This window comes from Leucoraja erinacea, chromosome 11 (genome assembly GCF_028641065.1).
Source record: "Leucoraja erinacea ecotype New England chromosome 11, Leri_hhj_1, whole genome shotgun sequence".
NCBI classification, from domain to species: Eukaryota; Metazoa; Chordata; class Chondrichthyes; order Rajiformes; family Rajidae; genus Leucoraja; species Leucoraja erinaceus.
The window spans coordinates 54745233-54763383 of NC_073387.1; the positions used below are offsets into that span (position 1 = coordinate 54745233).

Here is an 18151-nt window from a genome sequence, read left to right on the forward strand (position 1 = left end):
TCACTCTTTGAAATGTTACAACTACAGGTGCCCCCTCCTTTTTGGAGTGGCAGTGCATTCCTAATGAAACAGTCTGCAAAACAAAGCCATGTCATCTGCGTAAATGTTAAGTAATTAAACTTGACAAAAAATTTGCGTTTATTTACTTTTTTTTACACAAAACCTCAGTGGGAGCAAATTTTATTCTTTATCTCTAATTTTTTTAAATCCCAAATTTCCCCTACCCAAAAAGCTGAATTGTGTGGGTGGCCTGTATTAACATAGAAACATAGAAATTAGGTGCAGGAGTAGGCCATTCGGCCCTTCGAGCCTGCACCGCCATTCAATATGATCATGGCTGATCATCCAACTCAGTATTCCGTACCTTCTCTCCATACCCTCTGATCCCCTTGGCCACAAGGGCCACATCTAACTCCCTCTTAAATATAGCGAATGAACTAGCCTCAACTACCCTCTGTGGCAGAGAGTTCCAGAGATTCACCACTCTCTGTGTGAAAAAAGTTCTCCTCATCTCGGTTTTAAAGGATTTCCCCCTTATCCTTAAGCTGTAAAGCTTAAGGATAAGCTGTGGCCAAGGGGATCAGCTTCCCCCTTATCCTACTGTATTGGAGGTTACAGTAAATCATTTGGCATGCAACAATATTTCACAAACAATATTTTCACACAGAATTGCGAGTCTGTGGAATTCTCTGCCTCAGAGGGCGGTGGAGGTCAGTTCTCTGGATACTTTCAAGAGAGAGCTAGATAGGGCTCTTAAAGATAGCGGAGTCAGGGGATATGGGGGCAGGAACATTGAATGGCGGTGCCGGCTCGTAGGGCCGATTGGCCTACTCCTGCACCTATTGTCTACAGTGACAATTATTTAATGTTCTTTCATTATAAAGAATGCGACTCTGGGTTTATGTGTAGCTCCAGTTGAACAGAGGTTTGAAATCTTTAATATTGGTCGTAGGTATAACTTCTCATTTATAGGGCAACATGTTTAACAATACAGCATACCACTGGAACTCTCGTCCCATAACCCTGTCTGGCATGGAGTTCCTAAACCTCTCAGCTCTCTGGGACAATACATTCTTCCTCGTATTCATCTTAAATGGATGCCCTCTGTTCTGAGAACTCATGATAGGAAATATCCAGGACCTGGAAGTATCCAGATCAGCATTTGACCTGTCGAGCCCCCTAAAAATGTTGTATCAATAAGGTACCTTCTCCTAAATTTCAGTAAACTGAGTCCCAGCCAGTTGAACCTTTACTCCTCGGAGAATTCGGCCACCTTATTTGGGATTATCCTTGTTAATCTTCTCTGAACTGCCTCTAATAACATAATATCTTTCATTAAGTAGGAGGACCAAAAACATTTGCCGTATTCTAGATTTGATCTTACTAGAGCCTTGTTCAGTTGCAGTAAGACGTCTACTTATCTAGTCCAAGGTTCTTGAATTAATAACTAATATTTCCATTGTCTTTCCCTAATAACTGCTGCACATTTGTGTGAGTTTTTGTTCATGCACAAGGAATCCCAAATCCCTTTTGTGCAGGAGCTTTCTGTTGGGGGTTTTTTTCCCCCTATTTAAATAATACTCTTTTGTTTTTACTTCCCAAATGCACAATTTCACATTTGGTCACATTATATTCCATTTGCCAATATTTCATCCACTCAGTTAACATATCCATACTTCTGTGAATCCATGAACTCCTTCCTCCACTCGCCTTGCTCTCCCACCTAGAACATAGAAACAGAGATGAAATTTTGTCTGGCAAACATAGGCGGAAATCTCGGGGGGGGGGGGGGGGGGGGGGGGGGGGGATGGAAGGGGCACATCCCTCCCATGTTTCGAGAGGTGGGGGACCCCCCCCCCCCCCCCCCCCCCCCCCCCATGTTTTGTAATCCGGATTTTGAAATTTGGAGAAAAAAATCTATTAAAACATCCGCTTTCCGAGAGACAGTGGGGATGTCACTGTTAAGCGCTTGTTAACTGTCATTATTAACATCATATTAACACAATGTGTCACCAATTGTGTTTTGACATTCAAGTATTACTGAAGGTATTCAAGGAGAATTTCTTAAAACTGTCTGATGCGGATACAATTACATTTGAACTAGTTGGATGTATTGGTAGATGGGAAAGATTTAAACGGGTCAGGGCATTAAGTGCTCCAGTTGAACGGGTTTCCTGGCTGGCTTGCATTCACGGTCACTCGCGTTATTTAGTTATTTTTTCCCATCTCTCTCTCTCTCTCTCTCTCTCCCCCCCTCCAAGGTTAGTTCTTCTGTTTGCCTTTATTTGCTTAATGTTTATTTGTTCAAGTGTTATTTTATCACATTGTAGCTTTTGAAAGATTCAAGCAGGTGTCAGACGCTTTCTAAGGGCTGAATCGGCCCGTTCGCGGGGCCTTTCATCGCCCAGCGCAGCTTAAAATCAAATTGCTGAATCGAGGCGATCGAGGCTCCTGATGTTGAAGCCCCCGCTGGCTGATTTTAAGCCGCGCTGGGCGATGAAAGGTCCCGCGAATGGGCCGATTCAAGCCCCACAATTCTGGACAGACGATGCTGCTGTTGCTGCACTTCGGAGTCGGTCACCAACCAGGTCAGCTCCCGATGTTACCGTCCACAAGGCCCACGGCTGAAGCCCCCAAAACCTCGCGTGTGCATGCGGCCACCAAGAAACTGTGTCCCCAAATTGTGTTCCCCCACGTTTCGATAGCGATTTCCGCCCCTGAAGGAGGTATGGGTGTAAGCTGCCTTACTTGTACATGGTGCTCTCCTACTTACCCCCCCAGGAGAGAACTGATATCATTTTCCCAGGATCTTTCTGTCTCCAGTTAACAGCACCGACATGTAATGCTTCCCTCAGAAATCTATCTAACATATAAGCTCGTATTAGTCTAAATATTTGCCGGTATGATTTCATATTTTGCTATTTGGACATTGGTCACAGAGCTTTGATAATTTTGGATAATCGATTATTGAATCTAGGATACTTATTATTTGGTCAAAGGAATGATGTGGTAGCGGTGAGAGGGATGGGAGATTATTCACAGTTCTTGCCCGTGGTTTCGTTTCGCGCTACAGCGCGGAAACAGCCTTTTCTGTCCACCGAGTCCGTGCCAACCAGCGATCCCCGCACACTAACACTATCCTACACACACTGGAGACAATTTACAATTTTACCAAGCCAATTAACCGACAAAACTATACATCTTTGGAATGTGGGAGAAACCCCCATGCAGGTCATGAGGACAAAGTACAAATTCGTACAGAAGGAACCCGCAGTCAATATCGAACCCAGGTCTCTAGTGCTGTCAGGCACCAACGCTACATCTGTACCACCATGCTGTGTCATTTGCTGAATGTAAATTCAGATAAGTGTACAAGTTGATGAATGATGTTATTTTAATGTGGTAAACTTTTATCAGACTAAACAGTGGTTTTGAATCAAATCTTACATGAATATTTTCTTTGTAAGATATGGTATCCGGGTGTGAACACCATTAGCTTTAATTAGTATCCACATGTGCTTGCTGTTTCTGGAGAATCTCATTGATCCATTCATTGGGGATTCTGTTTTCTCCCTTAGCCAGATGGTGTTATGTCTAGAGCAGTATTATTCTAGATCCCCTTATCTCAAACCCAGAATGAGAGAGGATGAAAAAATAATCTTTAAATGCCTATTAAGTTAAATACCTCTGGATTTTTCATTATTTTGCCCCCTTTGTGTTGACCTCTCATAGAAACATAGAAAATATGTGCAGGTGGAGGCCATTGGGCCCTTCAAGACAGCACCGCCATTCATTGTAATCATGGCTGATCATCCACAATCAGTATTTTGTGCCTGCCTTCTCCCCCATATCCCTTGATTCCGCTAGCTCCAAGAGCTCTAACTCACTTTAAATTCATCCAATGAATTGGCTTCCACTGCCTTCTGTGGCAGAGAATTCCACAAATTCACAACTCTGGTTGAAAATGTTTTTTTCCATCTCATTTTTAAATGGCCTCCCCTTTATTCTTAGACTGTGGCCCCTGGTTCTGGACTCTCCAACATTTTTCCTGCATCTAGCTTGTCCAGTCCTTTTATAATTTTATATGTTTCTAAAATATCCCGTCTCATCCTTCTAAACTCCAGTGAATACAGGCCCAGTCTTTCCAATCTTTCTTCGTATGACAGCCCCACCATCCCGGGGATTAACCTCGTGAACCTACGCTGCACTGCCTCAATAACAAGGATATCCTTCCTCAAATTAAGAGACCAAAACTGCACACAATACTCCAGATGTGGTCTCACCAGGGCCCTGTGCAACTTCAGAAGGGTCTCTTTGCTCCTTTTCTCAAATCTTCTCGTTATGAAGGCCAACATGCCATTAGATTTCTTCACTGCCTGCTGTACCTGCATGTTTACTTTCTACTGTTAATTAAAATTGGTTCTCTGGGACATTTTGTAATTGCACCTATTGATTTATTTCTAGTTGCCCTTGCATATGGGATTTATAAGCAAGATTTACCGGCCCCTGAGGAGAAGCCAAGGAATGTTGTTTTTGTTGATTTGGGGCATTCTGCATTTCAGGTTTCTATTTGTGCGTTCAATAAAGGTAAACTGAAGGTAAGGTGAAGCAGTATTCATTCACACTTCAGCTTAATAACTTGATTTTTTTATAGATGTATAATGGAAATGCGTACAAACTTGATATAGAATTAAACGGTGCTAATGGAAAAGCCAATATTGATTTGCTTAGTGTTTAATCTCTGGAAAAAAAATTGACTTTTAAAGTCGTTCTGGCTTAATTTAGTTAGTTTAAATTACAAATTGTATCATACAATCACTTAGCACAGTTAACACAGACGCGATGGACTAAATGGCTTCCTTCTATGTCGGGTACTAGAGGACATATTAAGGTGAGACGGGGAAAGATTCAAGGAGTTTCACGAGCCAAGTTTATTTTTGCAATGTGGTGAGTACCTGGAACCTACCACATTTGGTAGAGATGGAGAAATCAGATACAGTAATATTTGCCCAAGCACTTGAGCAAGCACACAATGAAGAGATTTAGACCATATGCAGGCAGATGGAACTGGTATAATTTGGCATTATCATTGGTAGAGACATTGGGGGCTAAAGGGCCAATTCCCTGATTGTACTGTTCCAAGTTCTTAAAACTATCTACGAATAATATTTTGGCAGTAGTTCCATACCTAAATCAATATGGTAAAGAATGAGTATAGAAGTTGGGAGATCATGTTGCAGTTGTACGAGGCGTTGGTGAGACCGTGTTTAGAGTATTGTGTTCAGTCCTGGGCACCATGTTATGGAAAAGATATTGTCAAGCTTGAAAGGGTTCGGTGAAGATTTACGAGGATGTTGCCGGGACTAGAGGGTGAGCTATAGGGAGAGGTTTAGTAGGCTGGGTCTCTATTCCTTGGAACGCAGGAGGATGAGGGGTGATCTTATAGAGGTGTATAAAATCATGAGAGGAATAGATCGGGAAGATGCACAGGATCTCTTTGCCAGAGTAGGGGAATCGAGGACCAGAGGTCATAGGTTCAAGGTGAAGTGGAAAAGATTTAATAGGAATCTGAGGGGTAACTTTTTCACACAAAGGATAGTGGGTGTATGGAACAAGCTGTCAGAGGAGGTAGTTGAGGCTGGGACTTTCCAAATGTTTAAGAAGAGAGTACATGGATAGGACAAGTTTGGACGGATATGGACCATATACAGGCAGGTGGGTCTAGTGTAGCTGGGAGATGTTGGCCGGTGTGGGCAAGTTGAGCCAAAGGGCCTGTTTCCACACTGTATCACTCTATGATTCTTTAATAGTAAAAGAGGCTAGCAAGAACATTTGTAGCTGATACAGTCATTATACCTTTTCAAAATCATCCAAGCATGTTAGTTTACTTTAGTTTATTGTCACGTGCACCGAGGTACAGTGAAAAGATTTTGTTGCGTGCTAACCTGTCAGTGGAAAGACAATACATGATTACAATTGAGCAACCTACAGTGCACAGATACATGACAAAGGGAATAATGGGAATGACGTTTAGTGTAAGATAAAGTCCGATCAAAGATAGTCCGAGGGTCTGCAATGAGGTAGATAGTAACTCACGACTGCTCTCTAGCTGTTGATGGGAAGGGTCAGTTGCCTCATAGCAGCTGGGGAAGAAACTATCCCTGAATCTGGAGATTTGTGGTTCCACACTCTACTCTGCCAACTTCAACTCCAATCAACTTTTTAAAATATGAATTACTGTTGGTTGGTGAGCACGTGATTTTAAAAAGAGATGTGAGAAATGAGGATGCGCCTGGAAATGTCGCAACGTTTATTTTTGGAATTTGTATCTTTTGTTCCCATGCCTTTTTAACTGGATGTTTGTGTCGTCCTAGGTGCTTGCTACTGCTTTTGACCCAATCTTGGGTGGAAGAAACTTTGATGAGATGCTAGTGAATCACTTTTGTGAAGAGTTCAGTAAAAAATACAAACTGGATGTGAAATCAAAGATTCGAGCAGTAATCCGCCTTTCTCAGGAATGTGAAAAGCTGAAGAAACTGATGAGTGCCAATGCTTCTGACCTACCGTTGAATATCGAGTGTTTCATGAATGACATTGATGTTTCTGGAGTATTAAACAGGTACAAACCAATGTTGGATTTGAGATGCAGCGTTTATACTGACTAGTTATTGGGATGAATGCGCTGTGTGGTACAGAATACATTGGAGTGCAAATAGCTTATCTCCTCCTTAAAATGCATGGAAAGATAATTTCCTATGATCCAATCGAGCGCAGAAGGTTAAGGGGGGACCTGATAGAGGTCTTTAAAATGATGAGAGGGATAGACAGAGTTGATGTGGACAAGCTTTTCCCTTTGAGAATAGGGAAGATTCAAACAAGAGGACATGGCTTCAGAATTAAGGGACAGAATTTTAGGGGTAATATGAGGGGGAACTTCTTTACGCAGAGAGTGGTGACGGTGTGGAATGAGCTTCCAGTGGAAGTGGTGGAGGCAGGTTCATTGGTATCATTTAAAAATAAATTGGATAGGCATATGGATGAGAAGGGAATGGAGGGTTATGGTACGAGTGCAGGCAGGTGGGACTAAGGGGAAAAAAATTTGTTCGGCATGGACTTGTAGGGCCGAGATGGCCTGTTTCCGTGCTGTAATTGTTATATGGTTAATTTGTATGTGTCCGTATACTCTCTTCCGTATTTCACTGTCAGAAGGTGTTTAAAAAAATGTAATTTGAATTCCATGCAATGAGCATTAATGGGAAACAGGAGCTGATTTGTCTTTTGAAACTGATTGTACAGTTGAGGTGTAGTGACTTGGCATTGAGGATATTTACGCTAGTTATGGATAACTCGTAGGTTTTCATATGACCTACACCAAATGTGCAAGGATAAATAGTTTATAAAGGAATATTTGTTTAACAAAAGCCTGATAGCAAGTTTTTGTAAAGCTTGGTGTTAAGTCGAGGGGGAACAATTTATTTTCCTTTTACCACCTAACTCATTTAAACAAATCTTCTATCTATGGCAGGTGGCTAGAATACTGATATTTAAAATGTGATTGTTGCATGCTAAACATGTCTGCATTTTCCAGACTTGCTATCTTCCTAATTGGAGAGCATTTATCTAGCTGTCCAGTCCACGAGACCGATCATCGTTGCACTCCAGAGTTCTGTAGTTGACAAATTCAATGCTGCAATTAAATTGTGTTGTTTAGTGTAAAGTCAGAGCTTTAGGATGTATGTTTGTCGATAGGACTGAATACTGGGCACATTTGGAAGACCATAACGGATAATGCAGTCATGATATCAGCAGCTGTGTAAAACTCAAAATAGGGAGTGATTCATTTGCTGGACGTGGTTGGCAGCTATTTCTCCATGCAATTCAAAAGCTACTGCTTCAAAATGTCATTTTCAGCAGAGCCTAATGATTCGCTTACGCAAAGGACAGCCTCAAGACCTGAACTAGGGAATAGGGAAACACCTCTCGTGTTGTATTATGTTTTAAAGTATATATGTATTATTGTCTGGTATTTCAAAATTTAGTTTTGAGATACAGCGCAGAAACAGACCCTTCCGCCCACTGAGTCTGTGCCAACCATTTAAAAGACAAACATGTTACTGTCACATTTCACTGTAATATTAATGTTGAATGTCCCTACGCATTAGGGACAATTTATAATTTATAATCTTTACCGGAGTCAATTAACCTACCAACCTATTTGTGTTTGGAGTGTGGGTGGAAACCGGAGCACTTGGGGGGGGGGGGGGGGGGGGGGGGGAACCACGGGAAGAACGTACAAACTATGTATAGACAGCACCCGTAGTCAGGATCAAACCTGGGTCTTTACCGCTGTGCCATTCCTAACATTAACAAATATGTAGAAAATGAATCTTTATTTTGTGCAAGGATGACAAATTGCATTAGGTTTTCACAAAACTGCTGGGATAAATGGATTTTTAAAAAGATGTATTATTGAATGGATTATCTTCGTCTGAAAGACAAACTGAGCTTACTGTCACGTTTCACTAACGTCAATGTTGAATTTGAATGTTTATATCATTCTTTGAGATTTGACGATTCATGGCAAGGCTGATGAGTATTGCCCATTGTGAGTAGCTTATGAAAGGGTGATAATGGTACCACGGTATCCGATGTGAAAGTCGTTCCCTACTGTTCTACCTGGGGTTCCGTCTGGACATGGCGCAACTCTGTGTGCTCTTCATGTGGTGACTATTGCATACCTTGGGTTTGCAGGCATGAAACGTCACATGTGACAAAGTATTCATTCATACACGAGGAGGGTTGGGAAGTTGTGCCGTTCCACATTTGTTTTTTGAACTTGGGGACGTTGGTGTCAAAGAAGCAGATTTTTGAATTGAAGTGTAGCAATGCTTTGATTCATAATTTAGTTGGTGCTTATCTCAGTTTGAATAACCATTTAGTCAACGTTCTGCTGCATTACATTAATTTATTATTAGGATGTTTCATTAGAGGAACAATCTAAAAATGCAATTTAAATAACCAGATTTTTTTTAAAAATCAGAATATGTTTTTATCTAGTTACCTTTTAAAAGTTGCAGGATGAATATTTTGAACCAGATTTTCAAACACAATCACTTTTGTTTTGTAATGTTTTTAGGGGCCAGTTTGAAGAGATGTGTGGTCCACTTTTGTCCAGAGTGGAGTCCCCTCTTCGTAGTCTTATGGAGCAAACCAGTGAGTATTCATTTTTAATTACGTTAATTTTTGATCTGATCAGTCTGAAGAAGGGTCCCGACCCCTAATCTGTCTTAAGTCCTCTCTGTTCATTCCTTCCGCAGATGCTGCCTGACTGTTTTGGTCCCCTAATTTGAGGAAGGACATTCTTGCTATTGAGGGAGTGCAGCGTAGGTTTACAAGGTTAATTCCCGGGATGGCGGGACTGTCATATGCTGAGAGAATGGAGCGGCTGGACTTGTATACTCTGGAGTTTAGAAGGATTAGGGGGGATCTTATTGAAACATATAAGATTATTACGGGTTTGGACATGCTAGAGGCAGGAAACATGTTCCCGATGTTGGGGGAGTCCAGAACCAGGGGCCACCGTTTAAGAATAAGGGGTAAGCCATTTAGAACAGAGACGAGGAAACACTTTTTCTCACAGAGAGTTGTGAGTCTGTGGAATTCTCTGCCTCAGAGGGCGGTGGAGGCCGGTTCTCTGGATACTTTCAAGAGAGAGCTAGATAGGGCTCTTAAAGATAGCGGAGTCAGGGGATATGGGGAGAAGGCAGGAATGGAGTACTGATTGGGGATGATCAGCCGTGATCACATTAAATGGCAGTGCTAGCTTGAAGGGTTGAATGGCCTACTCCTCCATCTATTGTCTATTGACCCACTCAGTGCCTTCAGCACTTTGTGTTTTGATCAAGATTCCAGCATCTGCAGTTCCTTGTGACTGGATTAGTTTTGACTGTTCGTATTTTTTTTTCTTGTTTCTAATTACAGAATAAAAGTATTGCACATGAGCTGAATGGTCTTGTTACAGCATGTTGAGCAACTCTGATCCTAATACCAGATATTAAAAGGCGTTCTTAAAAAAATACTTTCATGATGGAACATGCTTTTCTATCTCTATCTCACAACTGATATACTCCACCAGTAAAAATCTGCTACTATAGTCCAGCAGTGATACATGTTCCTCTTTTCCATAGAGCTTAAACGAGAGGATATTTATGCTGTCGAGATAGTGGGTGGAGCAACTCGTATCCCTGCTATTAAAGAGAGAATTACTAAATTCTTTGGAAAACCCCTCAGTACTACTTTAAATGCAGATGAAGCTGTAGCTCGTGGCTGTGCTTTGCAGGTAAGCAGTCTAGACAACATATGTTCTAACTCATGGTAGGTAGTTCAACAGACTCTCATGATAAGAGACTTTGGCATTTTTTTTATTGTGCCATGGAAATGCAATGTGATGGTAGACAAAAATGCTGGAGAAACAGCAGGTGAGGCAGCATCTATGGAGCGAAGGAATAGTCAGTCTGAAGAAGAGTCTCGACCCGAGACATCGCCTATTTCCTTCGCTCCATAAATGCTGCCTCACCCGCTGAGTTTCTCCAGCATTTTTGTCTACCTTCGATTTTTCCAGCATCCGCAGTTCTTTCTTAAACAAATGAAATGTGATGTTCTGTTTTGGATTAGTGGACGATGCGCCATCACAAACATTTAAATTACAATTACAATTAATATTTCCTTTGAGTTTATTGATTGGAAGGGAGAAATTGGAAATCCAGCTAACTTTATATTTTGTTACGATACAATTGTGTACAATTATAAAACTTGCGTAGATAGCCTATTGTCCAATACATTGTATTAACTGGCAGCCGGGTTATTGCTTTTGCCTGTGGTGTCGTTCATCATTAATGGATGGTCTTTGTCCACCAAATAGGGTTGGGTGTTTTTCCTTCATCCCCCACCATCCCTCCTCTGCCCATTGTACTTTGATTGCAAAGATTGTTTTAGTTTGTAACAGAGACAAGTGGTGATGCCCCCAATCCGGTTGTCGTATGGGGAGAGGGTGGTATGTCTTTTTTTTAATATATATATATCCCTCCAAACCTGTCCTTTCCATGTATCTGTCTAATTGTTTCTTAAACAATAGGATAGTCCCAGCCTCAACTACCTTCTCTGGCAGCTTGTTTCATACTCCCACCACCCTTTGTGTGAAAAGGTTACCCCTCAGATTCCTATTAAATCTTTTCCCCTTCACGTTGAACCTATGTCCTCTGGTCCTTGATTTCCCTACTCTGGATAAGAGATTCTGTGCATCTACCAGATCTATTCCTCTCATGATTTTGTACACCTCTATAGAATCGGCCCTCCTCCTCCTGCGGTCCATGGAATAGAGACCCAGCCGACTCAACGTCCCCCTATAGCTCACACCCTATAGTCCTGGCAACGTATTACAGGTTTCTCCAGTAAGAAACTTGGCATGACTTGTGATGCATCATAACTTGTTGAGCTCTGAACTGATCAAACCTGTAAAAATATAAAGAACATTCAGCTAGCCACACGCTGCTTCTTGCAGTTATTTTATAGAGGTTGTGTGTTGTAAATGTGGTGTCAGCCTTGAGCAGGGAGAGAGTTCAAAGGGAGATTCTCAACGACTTTCTTCATCAGGAGTCATGGGGAGAAGGCAGGAGAATGGAGTAGACTTGATTGGTCAAATGGCCCAATTCTGCTCCTATAAACTTATGAACATAATACAAAAGTAATAAATAAATGTAATCCTTTTTTAAATGTATAACCCGTGATTTCTATATTCCTTATTTTGGCCGTGTACCTATCACTGGCATTTAGCTAAACAATGTATTTAAAATTCGCCCATGAAAATTAATATTAGAATCTACACTTTGCTACTCTGAACAAAGAGGCATAATTGTCCTTTAATTTGAGTACTGTTCTCTCGATTTAAATCTACCTATTGAATTGGAAGATGAGGCATGAAAATGGGCCCTTCAGCCCACCGAGTCCATGCTGGCCATCGATCTTCCATTAGGCTTTGTTTATTGGCCTGCTTTGTTGTTACTCCACCTACTTACTTCTGCCATCTTGCAATTAAGATAACCTAATTGTTTCAGTTATTTACCAAAACTGTCTAAGGTAACGTTTTAATTTGTTTCTCCCTTGCAGTGTGCCATCCTTTCACCAGCTTTCAAAGTGAGGGAATTCTCTATCACTGACTTGGTTCCGTTCCCAATTTCCATGAGATGGAATTCACCTGCTGAGGAAGGTCTTGGGTAAGCATTTAAACTTCTGAATCATAAACAACGGCGAACATAGATCGAAGCAGCTGAAAATGGCAACTGCTCTATTTCCCTTTAACTTTCAGGAATGTTTATATTGCGTTCAATTGTTGGAATGGGGTGTGGTGTGGGATCCTGGTAATGGGCCTGTCCCACTTGGGCGACTTTTTAGGCGACTGCAGGAGACTATGGTGGTGGCCGGGGAGCTGTCTTCATGGTTCTGGGAACTAGTCGCGGCCTCGCTATGGTCGCCGCAAAGTTTTCAACATGTTAGCGGTGCCTGGAATGAAGCCACCGTGAAGCGTAGCGAGATTTCCCGTGCCGTAGGTGGGTCCTAGTGGGTTGCCAGGAGGTTCTCGTAGGTTGTAGCCCGTGCTGACCAGTGAATTTCATTGAGGGGGGAAAAAACATAAGCAGTAGTTTTCAGAACGCAGTAGCTTTCAGAACCAAGGATAACTGACCCGTAATGTTAAATGTCCTCCGAGCTTCACAGCAGTGTATCTCTGGCTTCTTAAAAGATGTCTCCACTCCTTCTTCCCCCTCTCCCCCCCCTCTTTTAAAGGACGTACCGTACACTGTGCTTTAGCCGTCTTCATTACAGCATCAACCTTCCTGTTCATCACGGTGTGTGTCTGTACCACATTGGCTTTGCACCGTGTGAATTTCACTCAGACAGCGCTTCCCCCCCCCCCCACTTGCCCTGTCCCCCGCCTGCATAACGGGCTGGTGATGGAAGACAGTCGCCTGAAAAATCGCCAAAGTGGGACAGTCCCATAAAGTAGCAACTGTCTGCTTGTCAAGAATTAAATCGCTTGATTGTTTACTTCATAGTAGATATGCTGGTCAAATGCTAATACTGCCTTTAATTTTAAGATACAGAGCCGCCCACCGTGTCCGCGCCGACCAGCTGGAATAACTCAGCCGGTCAGGCAGCATCTCTGGAGATTTTTTTCCTTGTAGTGCTGTGGTTCTTTTATCACCATCCACCAATGCCTGATAGAAATGATGCAAGGCTTGCCAATGAAGGCAGCTGACACAGATTGAGTTTTATTGCCAAGGTGCGGCCGTCTGATTTGGAGTCGCATCTCAGCTCCGGAATATCAGGGAACAAAAGTGGGTGGGGAGGGTTCAAGTCATGGCAGGAAAGGAAAGGAACCTGTAGTTGTGCCTATTTCTTATTTAAAACTAGACCGCGGGGGGGGGTTTCTTATTTTCATACTAAATATATGTCTAAAAACTATGTACCGTGGAAGTTTTTAGTCAGTTATTTAGTATGAAAATATTGATCATGGATAGACAATAACACAAAATATAGATAATTTAGATGTTCTTATGACATGATTGTGCAAAAAAATAATGAATTTGATTATCTTGAGAGTGGATGTTTGTGGATTATGATACAGAGATCGGATTGTAGCCGCCGCCATGATTTTGCTCACACAGACGGCAGGCAAGACACGGCCGATATCGGTGCCTAAATACCATATTTCGCATCATCAAAATAAAATGAAATTACGCTAAAAACGAGAGAAGAGTTGAAACAAACGTCCCACAGTACATACTTTTTTTGTTTTGTCCTGAACTTGCGATCTGTGATTTTGAAGGCGTTGATGTTGGGCCCGACTTTCCCACAGTACATACTTTTGTTTTGTCCTGAACTTGCGATCTGTGATTTTTGACGGTGTTGATGTTGGGCCCGACTTTCATCCAGCGATTCAGTAGTCAAGCAACGTTTTTTTTTAGTCGCGAACTGGACGACAACGAAATTTGCTCGTAGGCTCGTCGTATGAGGAAATCCCTTCCTTACAACCAATAAAAACCTGCAATTTACACACACACACACACACACATACACCCTCTCGAGTCGCACACACAGGCAGTGGGCAGATCTAGAGCGCCACTGATGGCAGGAATTTGTAACAACACTACTTTGCTTGTTGGCCAACTCTCTAATTTCCTTATTTGCGTCTTGAACTGTCGATATATTTGGACTGTCCAATTGTAGTTGAGTTGTAGTTCTTGGTTGGTGTGGATGTCGGGGATTATGGGGAGAAGGCAGGAGAATGGGGTTAGGAGGGAAGGTTAGATCAACCATTGATCGAATGGCAAGTAGACTTGATGGGTTGAATGGCCTAATTCTGATCCTATCACTTATGAACATCCTCTCCGTTAAATACCAGGAAGCAAAAAAAAAAAAACGATCATCTTCAGAACTGCCACAATTCTCCTTGCCACTGATTCCGACTTCATTTCCTGATAACTCTCCAGATAAATCAGATAGCTTACACTAGGGTAATCTCAATTGAGGATTTCAGTTCTGTTATCCTTTGCTGACCCAGGTTAGTTAATGAATGAGAGAACTTTTCTCAATGTGTGCGTGTTGGCACTCTAGCAAGCAAGTCTGTTGCTGACCTATTTACTAGACTCCTGAGTTACTCGTGATTCCAAAATACACCGTGGCATTTAAATTTGGTTAACTAATTAAGTGGTCAGTTGACCATTAATAATGGTGGCCTTTAAAGCAGTCAGCTTTGTTATTAAAATAAACGACAACTAGCTCATCGGAGGGGAAGTGGTGAGAATCTTTATTGAGGATGTTTAAAAATGAGCTTTGCTGGAGCTTTTGTTGCGTGCTAACCAGCCAGCGGAAAGACAATGCATGATTACAATCAAACCATTAACAGTGCATAGATACAGGATGGAGATTTAAAATTGTGGCACAATTGTAATGTGTCATTGTAGATCCACTTCTGTGGCTGACACGCAAATAGTCACCTGGGTTGGGCGCCATCTTGGAAGCCAGTGAATGGAAGACATTTTACATATTTGTGTAAAAGCCCTGTCCCGCTGTACGACTTAATTCACAGAGTTTTCCCGAGTTTGCCCAGATTCGAACACAGAGATTTAGAGTAATGGCCGCTCGTAGGTACTCGGGGCTCTCGTGGACATTTTTCAACATGTTGAAAAGTCTTCCTGAGCTTACCGCGTTTCCCGAGTACCTGCCGTTAACGTTACAAGACGCTAAGAGACATCCCCGAGCTCCGACGTACCCGCTACGTTCATTCTCCATGCTTACCACGAGTTTGATTTATTTTTTTTTAACTCGGGAGAGCTCTTGAATGAACTCGTACAGTGGGACAGGGCCATAACTGTATATCTTACCTCAGATTATTGCTGTGATGAGATGTGTGTACTTTGTGATGCAAAAGGATCATACACATTTGTTTGTAATTTCTCCTTAGTGATTGTGAGGTGTTCCCCAAGAACCATGCAGCACCATTCTCCAAAGTTCTTACTTTCTACAGAAAAGATTCCTTTGATCTTGAAGCAATTTACAGTTGTCCCAAGGAGCTACCATTTCCAGATCCCAACATTGGTGAGATGCTGTAATTCCCTGTGTTTTCCCCGAATGCTCCTTCATATTGAAAACAATGTTTGGGCCTTTTGTACATATTTCTTTGTCTAGCTTTGAGAAAGATGGATGTCTGCCCTCTGCGGCTCAAGAGCTGTTAGTCTACAAAGTTTTCTTCTGGCGTGAACATTCTTCTTGCATTCCTCTAGTACAATTAATTTTGGAACCTTGTTTGTGTCGCATTTGGCAATTTTCAACTATTTCCCTGTCGAGTGTTCTGGCAAAGGGCGATGCTGAAGTATTTTAATAATTTCAGGATGTCGCAAAGTGTTTCATAATATTAAATCTGTTGAAATGGAGGAAACACAGCATACAACTTACATGCCTTTACAAACAAGACTGCGATAATAACCATATGACAGCCACCTCGCGTTTTTACAAGCGTGTAATTTATGCGATTTTGGAGTAACAGGCTTGATTAATTAATACCCAAAGCCTGCTTTGCATGCTTGGAATTTGGAAGGAAGGTGCTCAAACCTACGGCATAGTACTATACAATGCCTGACAAGGTACTGCACAGCAAGTCCAACAGTGATGGTGCTCAGTGAGTTGCTGCTTTCCGAGGACCCCCACTCACAGCAGCGCCCCTCCCCAAGCCTCAACCTATATCATCTTGTGCAAGCAGAAAATGCCAGTCGTCAATGTACGTGTTAGCGTTAACATTCAAAAAGAGATTTTAAACCAACAATATTTACGTCAAAGATGTCTTTACATTTGTTTGTTTCTTTATTACTGAGTAAGGTAAAAGAGCAATGGCAGTGAAAATTGATTTATTATGTGATGTGGACAGTTGGGATCTTTTTCCCCTAAATTTGGACCATTTACATGCGGTAAAAATATGTCTAATTTACACGTTTTTGTGATGGGTGCTGCTTTTCAAGCACGTAACCCTCGTGCAAAATGACAGATGGCAGTATCTTGTTTTAGCGATGATGACTGAAAGGTGAATGTTTACAACTGGCCTGTTATTCCTTGAACTAATGCCATGTGTTCTTTGTGACTTCAAACCAAGACCTTCAGTTCTCTTGGGTGAAAGTCAATGGGGAGGGACTGCGCCTTTAGGGTTTCTCTCCCCTTTCATACTGCACTGAGTCCCAGCTAATGACAGAGCTCGTTGGCCTGCCTCTTGAATAGAACGGGTCAATTGCATTGCAGGGTTAGACATCTAGCAAAGGCAACAACCCAAGGAAGGGATTGTAGCAGACGTAATGGTTCGTGCATAGGCCAACATTCGGAGAGAGAGAGGAGGGGATCTACCTGCCAAAATTCTTAACCCAGGGAGTCTTAAGAATGATGTGGCTGGCACATGACTGAAGTTTTTTTAAGTTTAATATTTGTTCAAAAACTAGCACGCCTGAGTTAATTCCACTTTCAGGAATGTTTCCAGCTCCAGGGTAATATTGGACTCATTAGCTATTTGGGCAGCTGGCCAAATTGGTCTTCTATAGGTTTATTATTTATGAGAAGCTTTGGAACCTGCATTGTAGTGAGGTGAGAAGTCCCATTATAATACATAGAAACATAGAAAATAGGTGCAGGAGTAGGCCATTCGGCCCTTCGAGCCTGCACCGCCATACGATATGATCATGGCTGATCATCCAACTCGGAATCCCATCCCTGCCTTCTCTCCATACCCCCTGGTCCCTTTAGCCACAAGGGCCACATCTAACCCCCTCTTAAATATAGCCAATGAACTGGCCTCAACTACCTTTTGTGGCAGAGAATTCCACAGATTCACCACTCTCTGTGTAAAAAAAGATTTTCTCATCTCGGTCCTAAAAGACCCCTCTTATCCTTAAACTGTGACCCCTAGTTCTGGACTTCCCCAACATCGGGAATAATCTCCCTGCATCTAGCCTGTCCAACCCCTTAAGAATTTTGTAAGTTTCTATAAGATCCCCCCTCAATCTTCTAAATTCTAGCGTGTACAAGCCGAGTCTATCCAGTCTTTCTTCATATGAAAGTCCTGCCATCCCAGGAATCAGTCTGGTGAACCTTCTCTGTACTCCCTCTATGGCAAGAACGTCTTTCCTCAGATTAGGAGACCAAAACTGTATGCAATACTCCAGGTGTGGTCTCACCAAGACCCTGTACAACTGCAGTAGAACCTCCCTGCTCTTATACTCAAATCCTTTTGCTATGAATGCTAACATACCATTTGCTTTCTCCACTGCCGGCTGCACCTGCATTCCTACTTTCAATGACTGGTGTACCATGACACCCAGGTCACGTTGCATCTCCCCTTTTCCTAATCGGCCACCATTCAGATAATAGTCTACTTTCCTGTTTTTGCCACCAAAGTGGATAACCTCACATTTATCCACACTATTCTGCATCTGCCATGCATTTGCCCACTCACCCAACCTATCCAAGTCACCTTGCAGCCTCCTAGCATCCTCCTCACAGCTAACACAGCCCTCCAGCTTCGTGTCTTCCGCAAACTTGGAGATGTTGCATTCAA

At 42.3% G+C, this 18151-nt stretch overlaps 1 protein-coding gene across 1 annotated transcript in view; it reads left to right on the plus strand.

Annotated features, from left to right (window-relative positions):
• LOC129701840 (heat shock 70 kDa protein 4-like) overlaps positions 1–18151 on the plus strand; it is a 45435-nt gene that overhangs the window by 14619 nt on the left and 12665 nt on the right. The window contains exons 6-11 of the mRNA XM_055643316.1: positions 4465–4598; positions 6375–6619; positions 9137–9213; positions 10188–10339; positions 12166–12272; positions 15521–15654. Of these exons, the coding sequence (XP_055499291.1) occupies positions 4465–4598; positions 6375–6619; positions 9137–9213; positions 10188–10339; positions 12166–12272; positions 15521–15654 (849 nt within the window). The remainder of the gene's footprint in view (positions 1–4464; positions 4599–6374; positions 6620–9136; positions 9214–10187; positions 10340–12165; positions 12273–15520; positions 15655–18151) is intronic.